This window comes from Tachyglossus aculeatus, chromosome 7 (assembly GCF_015852505.1).
Source record: "Tachyglossus aculeatus isolate mTacAcu1 chromosome 7, mTacAcu1.pri, whole genome shotgun sequence".
NCBI lineage: Eukaryota > Metazoa > Chordata > Mammalia > Monotremata > Tachyglossidae > Tachyglossus > Tachyglossus aculeatus.
This window is the reverse complement of record NC_052072.1, coordinates 15,962,814-15,982,756: the sequence shown is the minus strand read 5'-3', so window position 1 is coordinate 15,982,756 and position 19,943 is coordinate 15,962,814. Positions and strand designations below refer to the sequence as shown.

Genomic DNA, 19,943 nt, shown 5'->3' with positions numbered 1-19,943 from the left:
GTATTTATTGAGCTCTTACTGTATGCCGAACGCTGTACTAAGTGCTTGGAAAGTACAATTCAGCAATAGAGACAATAAATACCATTGATGATGATTTATTCAGTGCCTACTGTTTGCAGAGCACTATACTAGCTAAGGGAGAGACTACACAGGTAGGAATTAGGGTCCTGGCCGTTTGTCTTATAGGAATTAAGATGGGCACATGACGGATGGGCCTGGGGTTTTTCCCTCCTCTTGCCGGAGACCCTCCGGTCCCAAGAAGTTTGGAGGTGGTGGTTGATGGGGAAAACGTGCCAGGGCAGTAGGAACCTGGCTGACCTTGGGCAGAAGTAACCTAGCAGGTTCATCTGCTCTGCACACAGTAAGCGCTCAATAAATACGATTGATGATGATGATCTGGAAATCATCAAAGGAAGATGTTCTCACCGCTAACGAGCAGCCAGCCAAATGTACTCTGTGTTAGAACCCGGCAAGGGATCATGCCGCGGGAGAAGTTGAGAAGCAGCTGGAAGGACAGCCGGGTTCCTCTCATTTCCAGAAGAGAGGAAGTTGGCTGGTTGGTTGATTCGGGGCCCAGAGCACACGGCACCCGATTTGGTTCTCCTCTCCCCCTATTCTGGGTTTCTTCTGCTTTGATTTTGCGGCTTCCACACGTCGGTGCCCAACCGTGTATTTTGAGTGTGGTGGTGGTGGACAGGGTTGGGTTTGAGAATGGCAGGTAGGGTTCAAAGAGCAAATGGGTCAAAACTGATTGACCCCCCCTCCTCTAGTCCGTAACCTTGTTGTGGGCAGGGATTGTGTCCGTTTACTGTTATACTGTACTCTCCCAAGTGCCTAGTATAGTGCTCGGTACACAGGATAATGCTCAATAAATACGACTGACTGATCGGATGGGGCGGGGGCAGGAGGAGCACTCAGTCCTGCTTGAAAGCTCTCAATAATAATAATAATAATGATGATATTTAAGTGCTTATTATGGGTCAGGCACTATTCTAAGCACTGGAGTAGGTAATAATAATGTAATAATAATGATGGCATTTATTAAGCGCTTACTATGTGCAAAGCACTGTTCTAAACACTGGGGAGGATACAAGGTGATCAGGTTGCCCCACAGGGGGCTCACAGTCTTAATCCCCATTTTACAGATGGGGTAACTGAGGCCCAGAGAAGTGAAGTGACTTGCCCAAAGTCACACAGCTGACAGTTGGCGGAGCTGGGATTTGAACCCATGACCTCTGACTCCAAAGCCCGGGCTCCTTTCCACTGAGCCACATGCAAGCTAATCTGGTTGGACACAGTCCCTGTCCCACATGGGACTCCCAGTCTCAATCCCCATTTAACAGATGAGGTAACTGAGGCCCATCATCATCATCATCATCATCATCAATCGTATTTATTGAGTGCTTACTATGTGCAGAGCACTGTACTGAGCGCTTGGGAAGTACACATTGGCAACGTATAGAGACAGTCCCTACCCAACAGTGGGCTCACAGTCTAAAAGGGGGCCCAGAAAAAGGGGCCCAGAAAAGTGAAGAGTCTTGCCCAAGGTCACACAGCAGATAGGTGTCAGAGCCAGGATTAGAACCCAGGTTCTTCTGACGAGCAGCTAGCTGTCCCGGGGGGGTCTGGCCTTAGGCTCCAGCACATCTCTTCCCTCAGGTGGGGATCACAGCGGCTGTTCCTGCCTGAAGCTCCTCTTGGGTCTGGGAGACCAGAAATTGGAGAGATCAGTCATTCCACCAGTGGTATTTAGTGAGTGCTTACTGTGTGCAGAACACTGTACTAAGCACTCAGGAGAGTTCAGTACCATAGAGTTGGTAGACACTCACCCTGCTTTCAAGGAGTTTCAAGTCTCGACTTTCTAGACTTCCTAGTTTCTAGACTTTCAGGTCTGGTGGGGGATGTCTCCCGCTTCTAGACTGTGAGCCCGTTGTTGGGTAGGGACCGTCTCTATATGTTGCCAACTTGTACTTCCCAAGCGCTTAGTACAGTGCTCTGCACACAGTAAGCGCTCAATAAATACGATTGAAGGAATGAATGTTAAATTACAGATAGATGAAGTGGCAGGATATAGGATGTGTGCATAAGTGCTCTGGGGATGCAGGCTGTCTGACCCAGAGATAAGCAGGGATGTTTTCAAAGCCCTTGTGAAATCACCCATCCTCCAGGAAGCCTGCATAAACTGGTTGGTTGGTTGGTTATTTTATTTATTTATTTTATTTTATTTATTATTTGTTCATTATATTTATTTATATTTATTTATTTATTATTTATTCATTCATTCATTCATTCATTTATTTATTTATTTATTTTTGTAGTCGTTTATCTATCTATCCATTTATTTATTTATTTATTTATTTGATCAATCAATCTATATTAATGTCTGCCTCCCCCTCTAGACCATAAGCTCATTGTGGGCAAGACTGTGTCTCTTGTTATATTGTGCTCTCCCACGCTGTTAGTACAGTGCTCTGCACACAGTAAGTTCTCAGTAAATACGATTGAATGAATGAATCAGGGGTCCCGAGTCACAGAGGTAGCATGAAACTCCAGCGGTTTTCAGTTTAACAGCTTTAATGAAGCTAGAATTGGGGAGGACAGTTAAGCTCCTGACAGACTTGTGGCCTGTCTGCCCATTCAATCAATCAATCAATCAATCGTATTTATTGAGCACTTACTGTGTGCAGAGCACTGTACTAAGCGCTTGGGAAGTACAAGTTGGCAACATATAGAGACAGTCCCTACCCGACAGTGGGCTCACAGTCTAAAAGGGGGAGACAGAGAACAAAACTAAACATACTAACAAAATAAAATAAATAGAATAGATATGTACAAGTAAAATAAATGAATAAATAGAGTAATAAATATGTACAACCATATATACATATATACAGGTGCTGTGGGGAAGGGAAGGAGGTAAGATGGGGGGATGGAGAGGGGGACGAGAGAGAGAGGAAGGAAGGGGCTCAGTCTGGGAAGGTCTCTTGGAGGACATTCCTGCCCTTGGATGGCCCGAGAGTTGCCAGGCTACAGAAATCAATCAGTCAGTAGTATTTATTGAGCACTTTACTATGTGCAGAACCCTATTTATTGAGCACTTACTAAGTGCAGAGCCCAGTGAGCTTGGGAGAGTACGGTGCAACCGAGTTAACAGGCACATTCCCTGCTAACAGTGAGCTTAGAGTCTAGAGGAAGAGAGAGAGGTGGTGAGACCAACATCCGCCAAGCTAGCTCTCTTCCTCCCTTCAAGGCCCTACTGAGAGCTCACCTCCTCCAGGAGGCCTTCCCACACTCAGCCCCCTCCTTCCTCTCCCCCTCATCCCCCCTCCATCCCCCCGTCTTACCTCCTTCCCTTCCCCACAGCACCTGTATATATGTATATATGTTTGTACATATTTATTACTCTATTTATTTTACTTGTACATATCTATTCTGTTTATTTTATTTTGCTAATATGTTTGGTTTTGTTCTCTGTCTCCCCCTTCTAGACTGTGAGCCCACTGTTGGGTGGGGACTGTCTCTATATGTTGCCAACTTGTACTTCCCAAGCACTTAGTACAGTGCTCTGCACACAGTAAGCGCTCAATAAATACGATTGATGATGATGATGACTGTCTCTATATGTTGCCAACTTGTACTTCCCAAGCGCTTAGTACAGTGCTCTGCACACAGTAAGCGCTCAATATGATTGATTGATTGGGTTTCGAGCCGCTCGGAGCCTGCTCAGAAAGATTTTCTTTGCTGGCTGCTCTTGGGACCGTCTCGGCTTTTCCCCACAGCCTTAAGGGAGCAAGGGGGTTGTTTGGCCAACCGATCCTCATCCACCAGGAAGGTTCCAGATGCACCCTTCCAGCCTTGTAGAACAAAGTAGTGAGCAGAAGAAGGCGTCAGGCACCCGGTGGATTTATTGGTTATGGAATGTAGTTCAGCACCACCCTTGTTGGCTTCGTGTCCGGCTGGTTTTTCTGGAGACGTTTCAGGTGGGGCAGGGTGACTGGGTAACCCTGACAGTTGGTTTTTCCCCCCGCTCTCTCTCCCCGACCCTCCTACTCCTAATAATAGTAATCATCATTCATTCATTCATTCATTCGATCGTATTTATTGAGTGCTTAATGTGTGCAGAGCACTGTACTAAGCGCTTGGGAAGTACAAGTCGGCAACATATAGAGATGGTCCCTACCCAACAACGGGCTCATAGTCTAGAAGGGGGAGACAGACAACAAAACAAAACGTGGAGATAGGTGTCAAAATCATCAGAACAAATAGAATTAAAGCTATATTCATTCATTCAGTCATATTTATTGAGCGCTTTCTGTGTGCAGAGCACTGGACTAAGCACTTGGGAAGTACAAGTCGGCAACATATAGAGACGGTCCCTACCCAACAACGGGCTCATAGTTTAGAAGGGGGAGACAGGCAACAAAACAAAACGTGGAGGTAGGTGTCAGAATCATCAGAACAGATAGAATTAAAGCTATATTCATTTATTCAATCGTATTGAGCGCTTACTGTGTGCAGAGCACTGTATTAAGCGCTTGGGAAGTACAAGTCGGCAACATATAGAGACGGTCCCTACCCAACAACGGGCTCATAGTCTAGAAGGGGGAAACAGACAACAAGACAAAATGTGGAGATAGGTGTCAAAGTCATCAGAACAAATAGAATTAAAGCTATATTCATTCATTCAATCGTATTTGAGAGCTTACTGTGTGCAGAGCACTGTATTAAGCGCTTGGGAAGTACACGTTGGCAACATATACAGACGGTCCCTACCCAACAGCAGGCTCACAATCTAGAAGAGGGAGACAGAGAACAAAACGAAACATATTAACAAAATAAAATAAATGGAATGAATATGTACAAATAGAGTAATAAATATGTACAAACATATATATATATATACAGGTGCACATCATTAACAAAATAAATAGTAAATATGTGCAAGTAAAATAGAGTAATAAATCTGTACAGATATATATACAGGTGCTGTGGGGAGGGGAAGGAGGTAGGGCTGGGGGGATAGGGAGGAGGAGAGGAAAAAGGGGGCTCAGACTGGGAAGGCCTCCTGGAGGAGGTGAGCTCTCAGTAGGGCTTTGAAGGGAGGAAGAGAGCTAGCTTGGCGGATGGGCAGAGGGATTGGGGGCATTCCAGGCCAGGGGGAGGACGGGGGCTGGGGGTCGATGGCGGGACAGGAGAGAACGAGGGACGGTGAGGAGATTAGCGGCGGAGGAGCGGAGGGTGCGGGCTGGGCTGGAGAAGGACAGAAGGGAGGTGAGGTAGGAGTTAATCACAATGATGGGATGGGTTAAGTGTTTACTATGTGTCAAGCCTTGTTCTAAACTCTGGGGTAGATAAAAGCTAATCAGGTTGGACACATGGGGCTCACAGTCTCCATCTCCATTTTACAGATGAGGTAACAGACCTGGAGAAGTGAAGTAACTTGTCTTATGTACATATTTATTATTTTATTTATTTTATTGATGGTGTGTATATATAATTCTATTTATCAATTTTGATGCTATTGACGCCTGTCTACTTGTTTTGTTGTCTGGCTCCCCCCTTCTAGACTGTGAGCCCGTTGTTGGGTAGGGACCGTCTCTATATGTTGCCGACTTGTACTTCCTAAGCGCTTAGTGCAGTGCTCTGCACACAGTAAGTGCTCAATAAATGCGATTGAATGAATGAATGAAGTGGCGGAGCCAGGATTAGAGCCCAGGTCCTTCTGATTCCCGGGCCCGTGCTCTATCCATTAGGCCACACCGCTTCTCTACAATCCCAAGTGATTTCTTTGCCCAGATTCCTGGCTCTTGGGTCACGTATCCAAGAGGATCAGAGTGGCAAGGTCCAGCTGGTGGGCAGGGTGCCACTTTGGCTCAGTGGAAAGAGCACAGGCTATGGACTGTGGCGTCAGAGGTCATGGGTTCAAACCCCGACTCCGCCAACTGTCAGCTGTGTGACTTTGGGCAAGTCACTTCACTTCTCTGGGCCTCAGTTATGACATCTGTGAAGTGGGGATTAAGACTGTGAGCCCCCCGTGGGACAACCTGATCACCTTGTATCCTCCCCAGCGCTTAGAACAGTGCTTTGCACATAGTAAGCGCTTAATAAATGCCGTCATTATTATTATTGTGGCCCAGGATTTCCCCAGGGGCGGGGTGGATGGCGGGGCAGAGCCAGGCAGGAGCCGTGGGGTGGGACATCCTCTGCTCTTCAGTCCAGTCCCTCTCTCTCCTCACATTTTCCGTTCTCTTCCCACACAGGGCCACGTGAAGCTGTCCGACTTCGGCCTCTGCACGGGCCTGAAGAAGGCGCATAGGACTGAATTTTATAGGAACCTAAACCACAGCCTTCCCAGTGACTTCAGTAAGCTGCAGGCATCTTCCCCAACCCAAGGGCTGTCCAACTAATAGCCGGCTGATGGTGAAAATTGGGGTTTGAGCAGGGGTGGCCGGTGAGGGCAAGAGCCCCTCTGCCCAGGGGCGGCAGTTCTGAAAGGCCCCATCCCAGCTCGTTGGCCCGGTGGGTGGTTCCCCGCCCCCCGTCCCGCCTTGGTGGGCCTTCCCATCACCACTGCCTCAAGGGATCTGGGAATAGCAGGAGGAAATCAATCAATCAATCAATCAATTGTATTTATTGAGCGCTTACTGTGTGCGGAGCACTGTACTAAGCACTTGGGAAGTACAAGTTGGCAACATATAGAGACGGTCCCTACCCAACAGTGGGCTCACAGTCTAGAGAGCTCACCTCCTCCAGAAGGCCTTCTCAGACTGAGCCCCCTCCTTCCTCTCCCCCTCATCCCCCCCTCCATCCCCCCTTCCCTTCCCCACAGCACATGTATATATATTTGTACATATTTATTACTCATTTATTTTACTTGTACATAGCTATTCTATTTATTTTATTTTGTTAGTATGTTCGGTTTTGTTCTCTGTCTCCCCCTTTCAGACTGTGAGCCCACTGCTGGGTAGGGACTGTCTCTAGATGTTGCCAACTTGGACTTCCCAAGCGCGTAGTACAGTGCTCTGCACACAGTAAGCGCTCAATAAATACGATTAACTGACTGATTGATAGAAAAGGCACACAGGAAAGGCACTCCCAGGGCAGCCGAACCTTGGGGGCTGACCCGTTTGTGTCGTAGAAGTGGGGAGAGAGAGCCGGGGGGTGTGGAAAAGGCTGCCTCTGGCTGATCGGTGCCCGTCTTCTCCCCCAACCCCACTTTTCCCTTCCACTTAGCTTTCCAGAACATGAATTCCAAAAGGAAGGCGGAGACGTGGAAAAGAAACCGCCGCCAGCTAGTGAGTAGCCTCTGTGCTCGCCTGTCCCGCCATCGACCCCCGGCCCACGTCCTCCCCCGGGCCTGGAATGCCCTCCCTCTGCCCATCCGCCAAGCTAGCTCTCTTCCTCCCTTCAAGGCCCTGCTGAGAGCTCACCTCCTCCAGGAGGCCTTCCCAGACTGAGCCCCTTCCTTCCTCTCCCCCTCGTCCCCCTCTCCATCCCCCCCATCTTACCTCCTTCCCTTCCCCACAGCACCTGTATATATGTATATATGTTTGTACATATTTATTACTCTATTTATTTATTTATTTATTTTATTTGTACATATCTATTCTATTTATTTTATTTTGTTAGTATGTTTGGTTTTGTTCTCTGTCTCCCCCTTTTAGACTGTGAGCCCACTGTTGGGTAGGGACTGTCTCTATATGTTGCCAATTTGTACTTCCCAAGCGCTTAGTACAGTGCTCTGCACATAGTAAGCGCTCAATAAATACGATTGATGATGATGATGATGAAGTCAGAGCCGGCCGGATCATTATGGGGCTCCTGACGGCCGCCTCTTTGGGGACTCGCGCCCATCAGGGTCACAGATGCCGGTCCGAACCTCCTGCGGCTGCACCTGGAGTGTTTGGTCGGGGGGCAGGGTGAAGGGGGTGTGTGTGGGGTTGTGTGTTGGTATGTGTGTGCATTCGTGTGTGCCTTTCTGAGTCTGTTTGCCTTTTTGTGTGCCTGTGCCTTTAAGTGTGGGGGCCTGTTTGTGTATCTGTGTGTACCAATCAATCAATCAGTGGTATTTATTGAGCGCTTACTGTGTGCAGAGCACTGTACTAAGCGCTTGGGAAGTACAAGTCGGCAACACCTAGAGACAGTCCCTGCCCAACAGCGGGCTCACAGTCTAGAAGGCGGGCTCAGAGTCTAGAATGTATGTATGTGTATTTGTGTGTCTAGTATGTATATGTATTTGTGTGTCTTTGCCTTTGTGTGTGTGTGTGTGTGTGCACTTTTTTCTGCCTAATGTGTGTGATCTGGTATTTGTGAACGTCTAATAAGAGTTCTAAATATGCGTGTGTGTGTGTGTTTGTGTGTGCAGTCGTCTGCCCGATGTGCCCTAAATGTGGTGATGATAATAATTGCGGTATCTGTTAAAGTGCTTCCTACGTGCCAAACGCTGCACGAAGAACTGGGGTAGATGCAAGATAATCAGGTCCCACGCGAGGCCCGTAGTAAGAGGGAGAACAGGTATTGCACCCCCATTTTGCAGATGAGGGAACTGAGGTATAGAGAAGTGAAGTGACTTGTCCGAGGCCTCAGAGCAGGCACGTCGTGGAGCCAGGATTAGAACCCAGGATGATGATGATGATGATGGCATTTGTTAAGTGCTTACTATGTGCAGAGCACTGTTCTAAGCGCTGGGGAGGATACAAGGTGATCAGGTTGTCCCAAGTGGGGCCCACAGTCTTAATCCCCATTTTACAGATGAGGTAACTGAGGCCCAGAGAAGTTAAGTGACTTGCCCAAAGTCACACAGCTAACAATCGGCAGAGCAGGGATTTGAACCCGTGAACTCCGACTCCAAAGCCCGGGCTCTTTCCACTAAGCCACGCTGCTGTGATCTGTTGGCGATACGTGTATTTATTTATGCACAGCACAGTTATTTGTCCCCAACTGGGTCAATCTTGCCCTGAATGCATAAACACTCATAATGGGGACGTCTCTGTACTGGGTTTGGATATTAGCAAATTTTAAAGCTTCCATCGGATTCCATTAGTCAGATTACCGGTCTGGTAGCAGGGGACGCCCTTCGAAGTCCCTGTTCTCGTTTTCTCAGTTCACATTCGCCTTTAAGTGGCCGGCGGCCTTTTGGAATCTAAATGCGTCTGGAGTTAGACATTTGCAGGGTATAGTTGCCTCTGGAGACTGCTAATCGTGAGCCCACTGTTGGGTAGGGACTGTCTCTATATGTTGCCAATTTGTACTTCCCAAGCGCTTAGTACAGTGCTCTGCACATAGTAAGCGCTCAATAAATACGATTGATGATGATGATCCATGCCCGTAAATAGGTCGGGGTAGTATCAGGAAGCTGATGAGCTCCCCCTTGTCCCCCTCTCCATCCCCCCCATCTTACCTCCTTCCCTTCCCCACAGCACCTGTATAGATGTTTGTACATATTTATTACTCTATTTTACTTGTACATATCTATTCTATTTATTTTATTTTGTTAGTATGTTTGGTTTTGTTCTCTGTCTCCCCCTTTTAGACTGTGAGCCCACTGTTGGGTAGGGACTGTCTCTATCTGTTGCCAATTTGTACTTCCCAAGCGCTTAGTACAGTGCTCTGCACACAGTAAGCGCTCAATAAATACGACTGATGATGATGATGATGATGATGAAAGTGGGGTTCTGACCCACCCAGACTTGGGGGCCAGTGCCAAGGCGTTTTGATGCCCTACGTGGGTTTGGTGGATAGAGTCTCTTACCTGCTGTGTGATCTCGGGCAGGTCACTTCATTTCTCTTTGCCTTGTTTTCCTAATCTGTGAAATAATACAAATAATAATGATAGCATTTATTAAGCGCTTACCTTGGGCAAAGTCAAAGTAAAATGGGGGCCATCCCTCCAAGCTTGTGGGCCCTATGTGAGACAGGGACTGCATTCAATCTGATTGCATTAATTCCAGTGCTTAGCCCAAAGAAAGCCCTTAAAAATACCACTGTTATTATTGTAATAATAATAATTACTAAGAGTCGTGGTTTTTCCCAAGCTGGACTAGCTGTTGGTAGCCCGGGCTATAGGGATGCAGCATGGTCTTTTGGAAAGAACACAGGCACCAGAGGACAAGGGTTCCAGTCCCTGCTCTGCCACCTGTCTGCTGGGTGACCTTGGGCAAGTCACTTCACTTCTCTGGGCCTCAGTTTCCTCATCTGTAAAATGGCGATTAAGACCGTGAGCCCCATGTGGGACAGGGACTGTGTCCAACCTGATTACCATGTTTCTACCCCATTGCTTAGAACAGGGCGTAAGCACTTAACAAGTACCATTATTATTATTACTATTGCTATTATTATTATTATCATTATTATTATTATTATTATTATTTCAGAATCGAGCCCATGGCCACAGTGGAATTGTCAGTGTGGCTTGAGTGAACCCCGCCTCTCCCATGGGGCTCCTTGTGTCCATTTGTGAGCCCACTGCTGGGTAGGGACTGTCTCTATATGTTGCCAACTTGTACTTCCCAAGCGCTTAGTACAGTGTTCTGCACACAGTAAGCGCTCAATAAATACGACTGATGATGATGATGATGAATGGAGGCTCGGGGGATTAGAGAAGCAGCGTGGTTTAGCGGCAAGATCCCGGGCTTGGGAGTGAGAGGACGGGGGTTCTAATCCCAGCTCCGCCACACTTGTCTGCTGTGTGACTTTGGGCAAGTCACTTCACTTCTCTCTGCCTCTCACCTCATCTGTAAAATGGGGATTAAGACTGTGAGCCCCCCGTGGGACAACCTGATCATCTTGTATCCCCCCCAGCGCTTAGAACAGTGCTTTGCACATAGTAAGCGCTTTACAAATGCCATCGTTATTATTATGGCTCAGTGGAAAGAGCATGAGCCCACTGTTGGGTAGGGACCGTCTCTATATGTTGCCAACTTGTACTTCCCAAGTGCTTGGTACAGTGCTGTGCACACAGTAAGCGCTCAATAAATGCGACTGAATGAATGAATGGGCTTTGGAGTCAGAGATCATTGGTTCCCCACCAATTGTCAGCTGTGTGACTTCTCTGTGCCTCGGTTACCTCATCTGTAAAATGGGGATTAAGACTGTGAGCTCCCCATGGAACAGCCTGACCACCTTGTAACCTCCCCAGTGCTTAGAACAGTGCTTGGCACATAGTAAGCATTTAATAAATGCCATCATTATTATTATTATTACTCCAGCGCTAGAACAGTGCTTGGAACATAGGCGCTTAACAAATACTATTGTTAGTCTATCACAGTAGGGAAGCAGGGGCCTCCAGCGGGCAAGGCTCTCCTGCATAAAGTAAGAGAAGCCCATTGTGGCTAGTGGGCACTGACCAGGGTCCCTTCCCTGCCTCTTCCCTGGCATCCAGCGCTTAGAACATTGCTTTGCACATAGTAAGCGCTTAATAAATGCCATGAAACAAACAAACAAATCTGCCCATTCCAAACAGTCTTCTGCATCGGGAGGAGGCTGTCAGTAGGCAGTTTGGGGGCTCTAGTGCCAGGGCTTGGGTGACCGGGTCTCCCCAGGGCACCTCATGGCCCTCATTCATTCATTCAGTCATATTTATTGAGCGCTTACTGTGTGCAGAGCACTGTACTAAGCACTTGGGAAGTACAAGTTGGCAACGTATAGAGACAGCCCCTACCCAACAGCGGGCTCACAGTCTAGGAGGGGGAGACAGAGAACAAAGCATATTAACAAAATAAAATAATTAGAATAAATACGTACAAATAAAATAAATAAAGAGTAATAAATACGTACAGACATATATACAGGTGCTGTGGGGAGGGGAAGGAGGGGGCTGAGTGTGGGAAGGCCTCCTGGAGGAGGTGAGCTCTCAGTAGGGCCTTGAAGGGAGGAAGAGAGCTAGAGCCCTCAAGACACACGTACAAAATTCAGTGCCAGCTGCTTGCGGGCCGGGCCGGCGAGCGTGCCCAGGTTGACCCGCCTCCTTGCCATCCCAGGCCTTCTCCACGGTTGGCACCCCGGACTACATCGCCCCCGAGGTCTTCATGCAGACGGGCTACAACAAGCTGTGCGATTGGTGGTCCCTCGGGGTCATCATGTACGAGATGCTCATCGGTACGTGGCGCGGGTAGCCACGGGAAGGTGGCCGGCCCCGAAGGGGAGACGGGGGTACGCGGGGTGGCGGGAGTCCCGCCCTCGGTCTCGAGGCCCATCCCGGCCCCCTCTATTCCAGGTTACCCGCCCTTCTGCTCCGAGACCCCCCAAGAGACCTACAAGAAAGTGATGAACTGGAAAGAAACTCTGACCTTCCCTCCGGAGGTGCCCATCTCGGAAAGAGCCAAGGACCTCATTCTGAGGTGACGACGGGAGGACGCCGCCCGGGCTCCCGTGACCCACTTCGGTCCCCGGCTCGCTCTCGAAGAGACGGGATCGTCCCCTCCGCCTCCCGCGGCTACTACACTGATGGGGCTTCTGTCCTTCCCAGGTTTTGCTGTGAGTGGGAACACCGGATCGGAGCCCCCGGAGTAGAGGAGATCAAGAGCAACCTTTTCTTCGAAGGCGTCGACTGGGAGCATATCAGGTCAGCGACGGGAGGCCGGGCGGGATAGAAAAGAGCGGGATGGAGGCACCGTGGGGCTGTGGTGCTCCCGCATTTATCGCAGGGGAACAGCTCCGGGAGATCCTGCTGAACAACTTGAATCCTCCAGGAAGCGGGGAGAGGCAGGGATTACCCGTAGTTTGGGGAAGCGGGCCCTGAGAGGTTAATAGTAATAAGAATAATAATTGTGGTATTTAAGTGCCTACTATAATAATAATTAATAATTATGGTATTTGTTAAGCACTTACTATGTGCCACGCACTGTTCTAAGCACTGGGGTAGATACAGGTCATCAGGTTGTCCCAGTTTTCATTCCCATTTTACAGATGAGGTCACTGGGGCAAAGAGAAGTAATGTGCCAAGCACTCTATTAAGTGCTGGAGTGGACACAAGCAAATTAGGTTGGACACAGTCCCTGTCCCACGTGGAGCTCACAGTGTCAATCCCCATTTTCCAGATGAGGGAACTGAGGCCCAGAGAATTGAAGTGACTTGCCCAGGGTCACCCAGCAGACACGTGGCGGAGCCAGGATTAGAACCCATGACCTTCTGACTCCCAGGCTGGGTTCTGTCCGCTACGCCTTGTTAAGTAACAGCCCCGAGGGTCCCACAGTGAGTCTGAAGTAAAGCTGGGGCTTCCCCGCTGTAGACGTTGTCTAGGCCCCCCACCCCCGGGGCCCTTTTCCCAGTCAGCCAGGGGCCACTGGGAAAGGGCCGGCACGAGATCGGCTGACTGATCCGTGTGAGCTCCGAGCTTTGTGACACCCCCTGCTTCCCCTCCCCTCCCCGGCCATCTGTTCATCATCAATCATATTTATTGAGCGCTTACTATGTGCAGAGCACTGTACTAAGCGCTTGGGAAGTACAAATTGGCAATATATAGAGACAGTCCCTACCCAACAGTGGGCTCACAGTCTAAAAGGGGGAGACAGAGAACAAAACCAAACATACTAACAAAATAAAATAAATAGAATAGATATGTACAAGTAAAATAGAGTAATAAATATGTACAAACATATATACATATATACAGGTGCTGTGGGGAAGGGAAGGAGGTAAGATGGGGGGGATGGAGAGGGAGATGAGGGGGAGAGGAAGGAAGGGGCTCAGTCTGGGAAGGCCTCCTGGAGGAGGTGAGCTCTCAGTAGGGCCTTGAAGGGAGGAAGAGAGCTAGCTTGGCGGATGGGCAGAGGGAGGGCATTCCAGGCCCGGGGGAGGACGTGGTCCGGGGGTTGATGGCGGGACAGGCGAGAACGAGGTACGGTGAGGAGATTAGCGGCGGAGGAGCAGAGGGTGCGGGCTGGGCTGGAGAAGGAGAGGAGGGAGGTGAGGTAGGAGGGGGCGAAGTGATGGACAGCCTTGAAGCCCAGGGGGAGGAGTTTCTGCCTGATGCGCAGATTGATTGGTAGCCACTGGAGATTTTCTGTTCTTGGCAGAGAGCGACCTGCTGCCATATCCATTGAGATCAAGAGCATCGATGACACCTCCAACTTCGATGAATTTCCAGAATCTGATATACTTAAGCCGACAGGTAAGGCCGGCTCTCCCTCCCTGGGTTTCCCCCATTTTTGGGTTGGGCCTGTCCCGGGCCGGCAGGTTGGCTTCCGCTGCCCTCGGCAAGTCTGTTTTTTCCCGGTACCGGCGATCGGCCAGCTGGCCCGGGACACGGTCTTTTCCCGCCTCGGGCCGGGGTGATCCGGGCAGGGGATTCCCCGGCCTGCCCTGAGGCTCGGAGGAAAGGGAGGCCTGAAAAGGAAGTCGGGACCGAGCTGAGGAGGGAGACGGGAAGTTCAGAGACGCCGGAGGGCAGAGCGTGGGAGCCCCCTGGGCTGGAGGGGAGGCTTCCCACTCAAAATCCGTCAGGTGGTATGGGGAGAGAGAAGCCCACCCTCCCTTCTCATCCTCTTCCAGTGGCCACCAGCAACCACCCAGAGACCGACTACAAAAACAAAGACTGGGTCTTCATCAACTACACGTACAAGCGCTTCGAGGGGCTCACTGCCCGGGGGGCCATCCCGACTTACATGAAGGCAGGAAAGTAGCGTGAGCCTGGGGTCTGTGCCCCCGTCCCCCGTACCCCCCGTGCGGCTCCCCTGAGCGGCGGAGCTCGACCCTGGCTATGGATTCGGGGCTCCCCCCCCCACTCCCCATCCCAGACCCTCTCACTAGGGCTATGGGCTCCTAACGGGTCTGCGGGGCCCAGGATGCGGACCCGAGCGCAGATTTTGAGCAGCGTGATACTGAAACGGACCTTCTGCCGCCGCCGCGGCCAGCGGGGGAGACCACTGGAGGTCCTCAAGAAGCGCAGCGGGTGCCCGGCCCCCACATACCAAAACCCTTCCTTTTTTCCGAAGTCCACCCGCGGCGTCCGAGGGAAGGAGGGACCCGGCGGGTCTCCCCAGGCGGGCGGCGTGTCCGGCCCGGCCCCCGAGGAGATGAAGCAATAATGGAAGCTTGAGGCTCCGGCTTTCCCGCCTCCTCTCCCCACCGCCCTGCGTCTCGCCGGCCCTCTCAGGAGGCTTTTCCCGGCTCCCCTCCTCCTTCCATCCCCCCGGCACCCCTGCTCCCAGCGTGCACTTTACTGAAGGTACTAGGGACGGGCCCCTCAGACCCCTTCTCCTTTTCTTCTCGAACGAAGCTGCTTGGGTGGGTTGATGTCGTAGGGACGAGCGGGACCCCCCAAGCAGCCGCGGGAAGGTGTGCGCTGTGGGGGACACCATTACCCATACCGGAGCGCCCAGAGCTTCCTGGCAGGCAGCGAGCTGGCCCGGAGCAGTGCCCCCATCCCCGCCCGACACTGGACCCCCTAACCTTCAGGGCCCCGGGGAGGACTGGTGGCTTCCGTCACCTACGTTGGCCTCCATTCGAGGGAAGGGGAGGAAGCCAGGTTACCCCAGGGGCCTCCTAAACGCCCACCTGCCCTCGCCTCTTCGGCAGAAATTGTGCTTCTTGTCTGACGCCTCCCTGGGGGCAGCCTCCATTCTGTTGGGATTCTCCGAAACGCAGGAGCCGCAGGCCCCGGAACCCGGGGGGTGTGCGCCAACGCGTTGTTCCTTCGTAACGGGGAGGGGGGCTGCCCTCCACGCGAGCCCCCCAGCTCAGCACCAAGTGCCTTCCGGTCCCGGCCCCCCGGCCACCGCTGTCACCTCCCGAGAGGCCTCGGGGGGTTGGAGCAGCCCAGGGTTCCCCGAACCCGCCTCGTCGGCATCGTCTTCATTTTTTTAAAAAGGAAACTTTTGATAATTCTTAAAGCATTATTTGCACCTAGTTGGTAATTCTTCCTGCGCAGACAGGGCTAATAGGCTCCATTGTGCTGGAGACTTTTGAAAATGACTGGTCTTCTTTTGGAGGGGGAGGGAGGGTGGTATTTTTTTTTTTAAGAAAAGAAACAGCCTACCAGCCTAACCGGTGCAAAGAGGAAAAGCCCTGGGAGAGTTGGAAGTCAGGAGAAAGGGCAGGTGCACCTGCTTGGCTTTAAGGCCCATTCTTTGGACAAAGTACTAAGCGCTCGGGTGTCGTTGGACCTCTGATGGGGAACAGGCGCTGGCCACCGGGGTGTCCAAGTCGTCTGCTGCACTGCGGTGCCTCAGGGGCGAGGGCAGCGGTGGGGACCCCCTACGGATCCCCCCCCTTCTGATGGCTCTCCTGGGAGCGGTGTCGTGCAGATGAAAAAGGATGCCCCCCAAGAGGACAGAGGGACCCTGGGAGGGGGCGACTGCTGCTGAAGAAGGGGAAATTAAGATGGTTAGGATTTCAGCATCAGTGATGTGGAAAGGGCAGTGAAAGGCTGGGCTGTGTGCTTTGGAGTCTGAGCGAGCTCTTCTGCCTGGCCATCCCTCCGTGAGGGATGTGACAATTGTCTCCAGAGACAATGTGGGCCGTACATGGCCACCGGTTGCGGGTGGGGGCTATCCAGTAACCAACTTCTCCATCCAGCCCCGAACAGAACAGCTCCCTGGAGCCCCATCTTCCCTTCCCACCCCGCGCCAAGGCCTCTGGTCCAGGAGTCACACTTGCCCGGTGCTTCCAGCCTGTCGCCCCCCTTCTTTCCCAAAGGCCCTTTGGCCGGCAGAAGGGCAGAATCCGGGGGAGGCGTCCCACAGTCGTTGCCGCTTTTGTGAAGACTTGGGCCGTGGCTTGTGTAGTGTAGTGGCGGGAGAGGGTGGTGTGGTTTTTTTCAAATAGCACAATAAAAGCCCCTTTGCCTCTGTTCTCCAGGGTTGCATGGTGTATCTTTGCAAGGCATGGAAGGTCCACGCGGTGGTTGCTTGGGAGCCGGGGCAGGGGGTTCTGGAGGTCTTGGGGACGGGCCACTGCCCTGCGGTTCGAGCTCGAGGGTCAGAGCGGGACTGGCTTCAGAATCAGTAGCTCTGTGCTTGGGTCCCGGCCCGTGTCTCCCCAGGAACGGGGAAACTGCCCCCCATGAAGACCACCACCCCTGCAGACACAAGCCCCTGCTAGTACCTGGGAAAGCTCTGACAGACCAGTCCGGAATGCCGGGGGAATGAGTCAGCCATCCCTTTGGGGAGCTTAGGGCCTCTCCCCTTGAAATTTGGCCTGGGGGAATAGTCCTGGGTTTTCCTTTCCAGGAGCGGAGGCCCCCTGGGGTGTGAGAAGCAGCATGGCTCAATGGAAAGAGCCCCGGCTTTGGAGTCAGAGGTCATGGGTTCAAATGCCGGCCCTGCCAACTGTCAGCTGTGTGACTTTGGTCAAGTCACTTCTCTGGGCCTCAGTTACCTCATCTTTAAAATGGGGATTAAAACTGTGAGCCCCCCGTGGGACAGCCTGATCGCTTTGTAACCACCCCAGCGCTTAGAACAGTGGTTTGCACTTAGTAAGTGCTTAACAAATACCATCATTATTTTCTTCTAGACTCTGAGCCTGTTGTTGGGTAGGGACCGTCTCTCTATGTTGCCAACTTGTACTTCCCAAGTGCTTAGTACAGTGCTCTGCGCACAGTAAGCGCTCAATAAATGCGATTGAATGAATGAAAAACATTGGGCCAAAGAGGCCTTGAGGAGTCAACAGGAGGCCATCGGGAGCTAATAATAATAATAATTATGGTATTGGTTAAGTGCTTACCATGTAAGCACTGAGGTAGATACCAGGCAATCAGATTGTCCCTTTTACCTCATTTTACAGATGAGGTAGTTGGGGCACAGAGAATTTAAGTGATTTGCCCAAGGTCACACAGCAGACAAATGGCAGAGCTGGGATTAGAGCCCGGGCTGTTTCCACTATGCCTTGCTGCTTCTCGAGCTCATGCCTCAAGCCTCAGACCCCGGAGGGAAGAGTTGGGAAGGGGTGAATGTCAAGTGAGCCGAGCATCCTCCGGTTCAGTGGGCCAACGTCTCGCCCCCGAGAAGCAGGATCAGTTGCCAAAGGGTGAGGACTAACTTTCGAACCTGACACGGCGCTCACTGTGTGCGCTGCCTACCCTTCACCCAGCCTGCTCAATTACAGATTGTTCTCCCCAAGTCGTCGGCCTGTGCCGGTTTGCTGCGACCCGGTCAATCAATCCCTCATATATATTGGGCGTTCACTGTGTGCAGAATGCTGTACTTGGGAGAGCACAATATACCAACAGTAATCAGTTGGACACAGTCCCTGTCCCATTTGGGTCTCACTTTGGGTAGGTGGGAGAACAGGTATTGAATCCCCATTTTTTCAGCTGGAGAAACTGAGGCACAGTGCAACGACTCGCCCAAGGTCACACAGCGGGCAAGTGGTGGAGCTGCGCCTAGAACCCGGGGCCTCTGGCTCCCAGGCTTTATCCACTAAGCCACACTGCTTCCTTTCATTCATTCATTCATTCATTCAATCGTATTTATCGAGCGCTTACTGTGTGCAGAGCTCTGTACTAAGTGCTTGGGAAGTACAAGTTGCTTTCTTGTCTAGGCGCTCGCTCGAGAAGGGGAAGATGGGACATGAGACGGCACCCAAGCCTGATGGGGATGGGGGCGTCCACCTAGCCTCCGGTTCGCTTTGGGTCAAAAGCAGACTGGCCTAATGGTTAGAGCATGGGCCTCGTTAGAGAAGCCCTCCGGAGTCAAGGAGGATTTTGAGGGGGCCAGGAGAGTGGTGGTCTCTCTGATACGACGGGGTACGGTGCCTAGCGCTAGAGACTGCTGCCCTCACTGCCACCCTAAGGGCAACAACCACTTATTTTTCCACGGAAACCACTTGCCCAGTTGTTCAGCCTCTTCAATGGGCCATTTGTGCATCTCAGTGGGCAAAATGACTAGGCTGCACTGCTTCCTGTGAACGTCCGCCCACCCCCAGGCTTTTTTTTTAAAAAATAATAATAATGATGGTATTTGTTAAGCACTTACCATCTGCCAAGCACCATCTTAAGCGCCGGGGTAGATGCAAGGTTACCGGGTTGTCCTACGTGGGCTCGGTCTTAGTCCCCGTTTTCCAGATGAGGTAACTGAGGCCCAGAGCAGTGAAATGACTTGCCCAAAGTCACACAGCTGACAAGTGGCAGAGCGGGGATTAGAACCCACAACCTCTGGCTCTTGCTACTGAGCCACACTGCTTCTCATTAAGCACTTAAGCGGCAAACAGTAGAGAAGCAGCATGGCCAGATGGAGAGAGAGAGAGCACAGGCCTGGAAGCCAGAAAGACCCGAGTGCTGATCCTGACTCTGCCACTTGCATGCTGTGTGACCTTGGGCAAGTCGCTTCACTTCTCTGGGTCTGAGTTCCCTCATCTGTAGATGGGGATTAAGACTGGGAGCCCCATATGGGACTGTGTCCATCCTGATTAACTTGTATGCAAGGGATGTTGAAGCTCCGGCTGCGGAGGACTCTGGAGAAGTCAAGGAAAAGTGGGAAGGAGGAGCCGGTAGCTCCTTTGGGGTGAGTGAGTTTTCCTGAGGGATTTACAGCCAAGCACGCCCAGGCCAATGAAGTCTGGGCAAGGGATGCCAATCAGCACGGCCTAGCGGGAAGAGCACGGGCCTAGGGTCAGAGGAGCTGGGTTCTAATCCCTGCTCTGCCCTTTGCCGGGTGGCCTTGGGCAACTCGTTTCACTTCACCTGGGAGAGTACAACAGAGCTAGACACGTTCCCTGCCCACAATGAGCTTAGACTGGAGATTCCTCTAGTAGAGAAGCGGCGTGGCTCAGTGGAAAGAGCACGGGCTTTGGAGCCAGAGGTCATGGGTTCAAATCCCATCTCCGGCGACAGCTGTTGTGACTTTGGGCAAGTCACTTAACTTCCCCTTGCCGCAGGTTGGGACCTCTGTCTTTTAGACCGTGAGCCCACTGTTGGGTAGGGACTGTCTCTATGTGTTGCCAATTTGTACTTCCCAAGCGCTTAGTACAGTGCTCTGCACATAGTAAGCGCTCAATAAATACGACTG

At 51.4% G+C, this 19,943-nt stretch overlaps 1 protein-coding gene across 1 annotated transcript in view; it reads left to right on the top strand.

Annotated features, from left to right (window-relative positions):
* The window catches only part of STK38 (serine/threonine kinase 38), a 74,478-nt gene extending 57,688 nt beyond the window's left edge, over positions 1-16,790 (top strand). Inside the window, exons 8-14 of the mRNA XM_038749540.1 lie at positions 6,261-6,363; positions 7,234-7,295; positions 11,979-12,096; positions 12,215-12,338; positions 12,467-12,562; positions 14,016-14,110; positions 14,491-16,790. Of these exons, the coding sequence (XP_038605468.1) occupies positions 6,261-6,363; positions 7,234-7,295; positions 11,979-12,096; positions 12,215-12,338; positions 12,467-12,562; positions 14,016-14,110; positions 14,491-14,621 (729 nt within the window). The 3' untranslated portion in view covers positions 14,622-16,790. The remainder of the gene's footprint in view (positions 1-6,260; positions 6,364-7,233; positions 7,296-11,978; positions 12,097-12,214; positions 12,339-12,466; positions 12,563-14,015; positions 14,111-14,490) is intronic.
* The last annotated feature ends 3,153 nt before the right edge of the window (positions 16,791-19,943 follow it).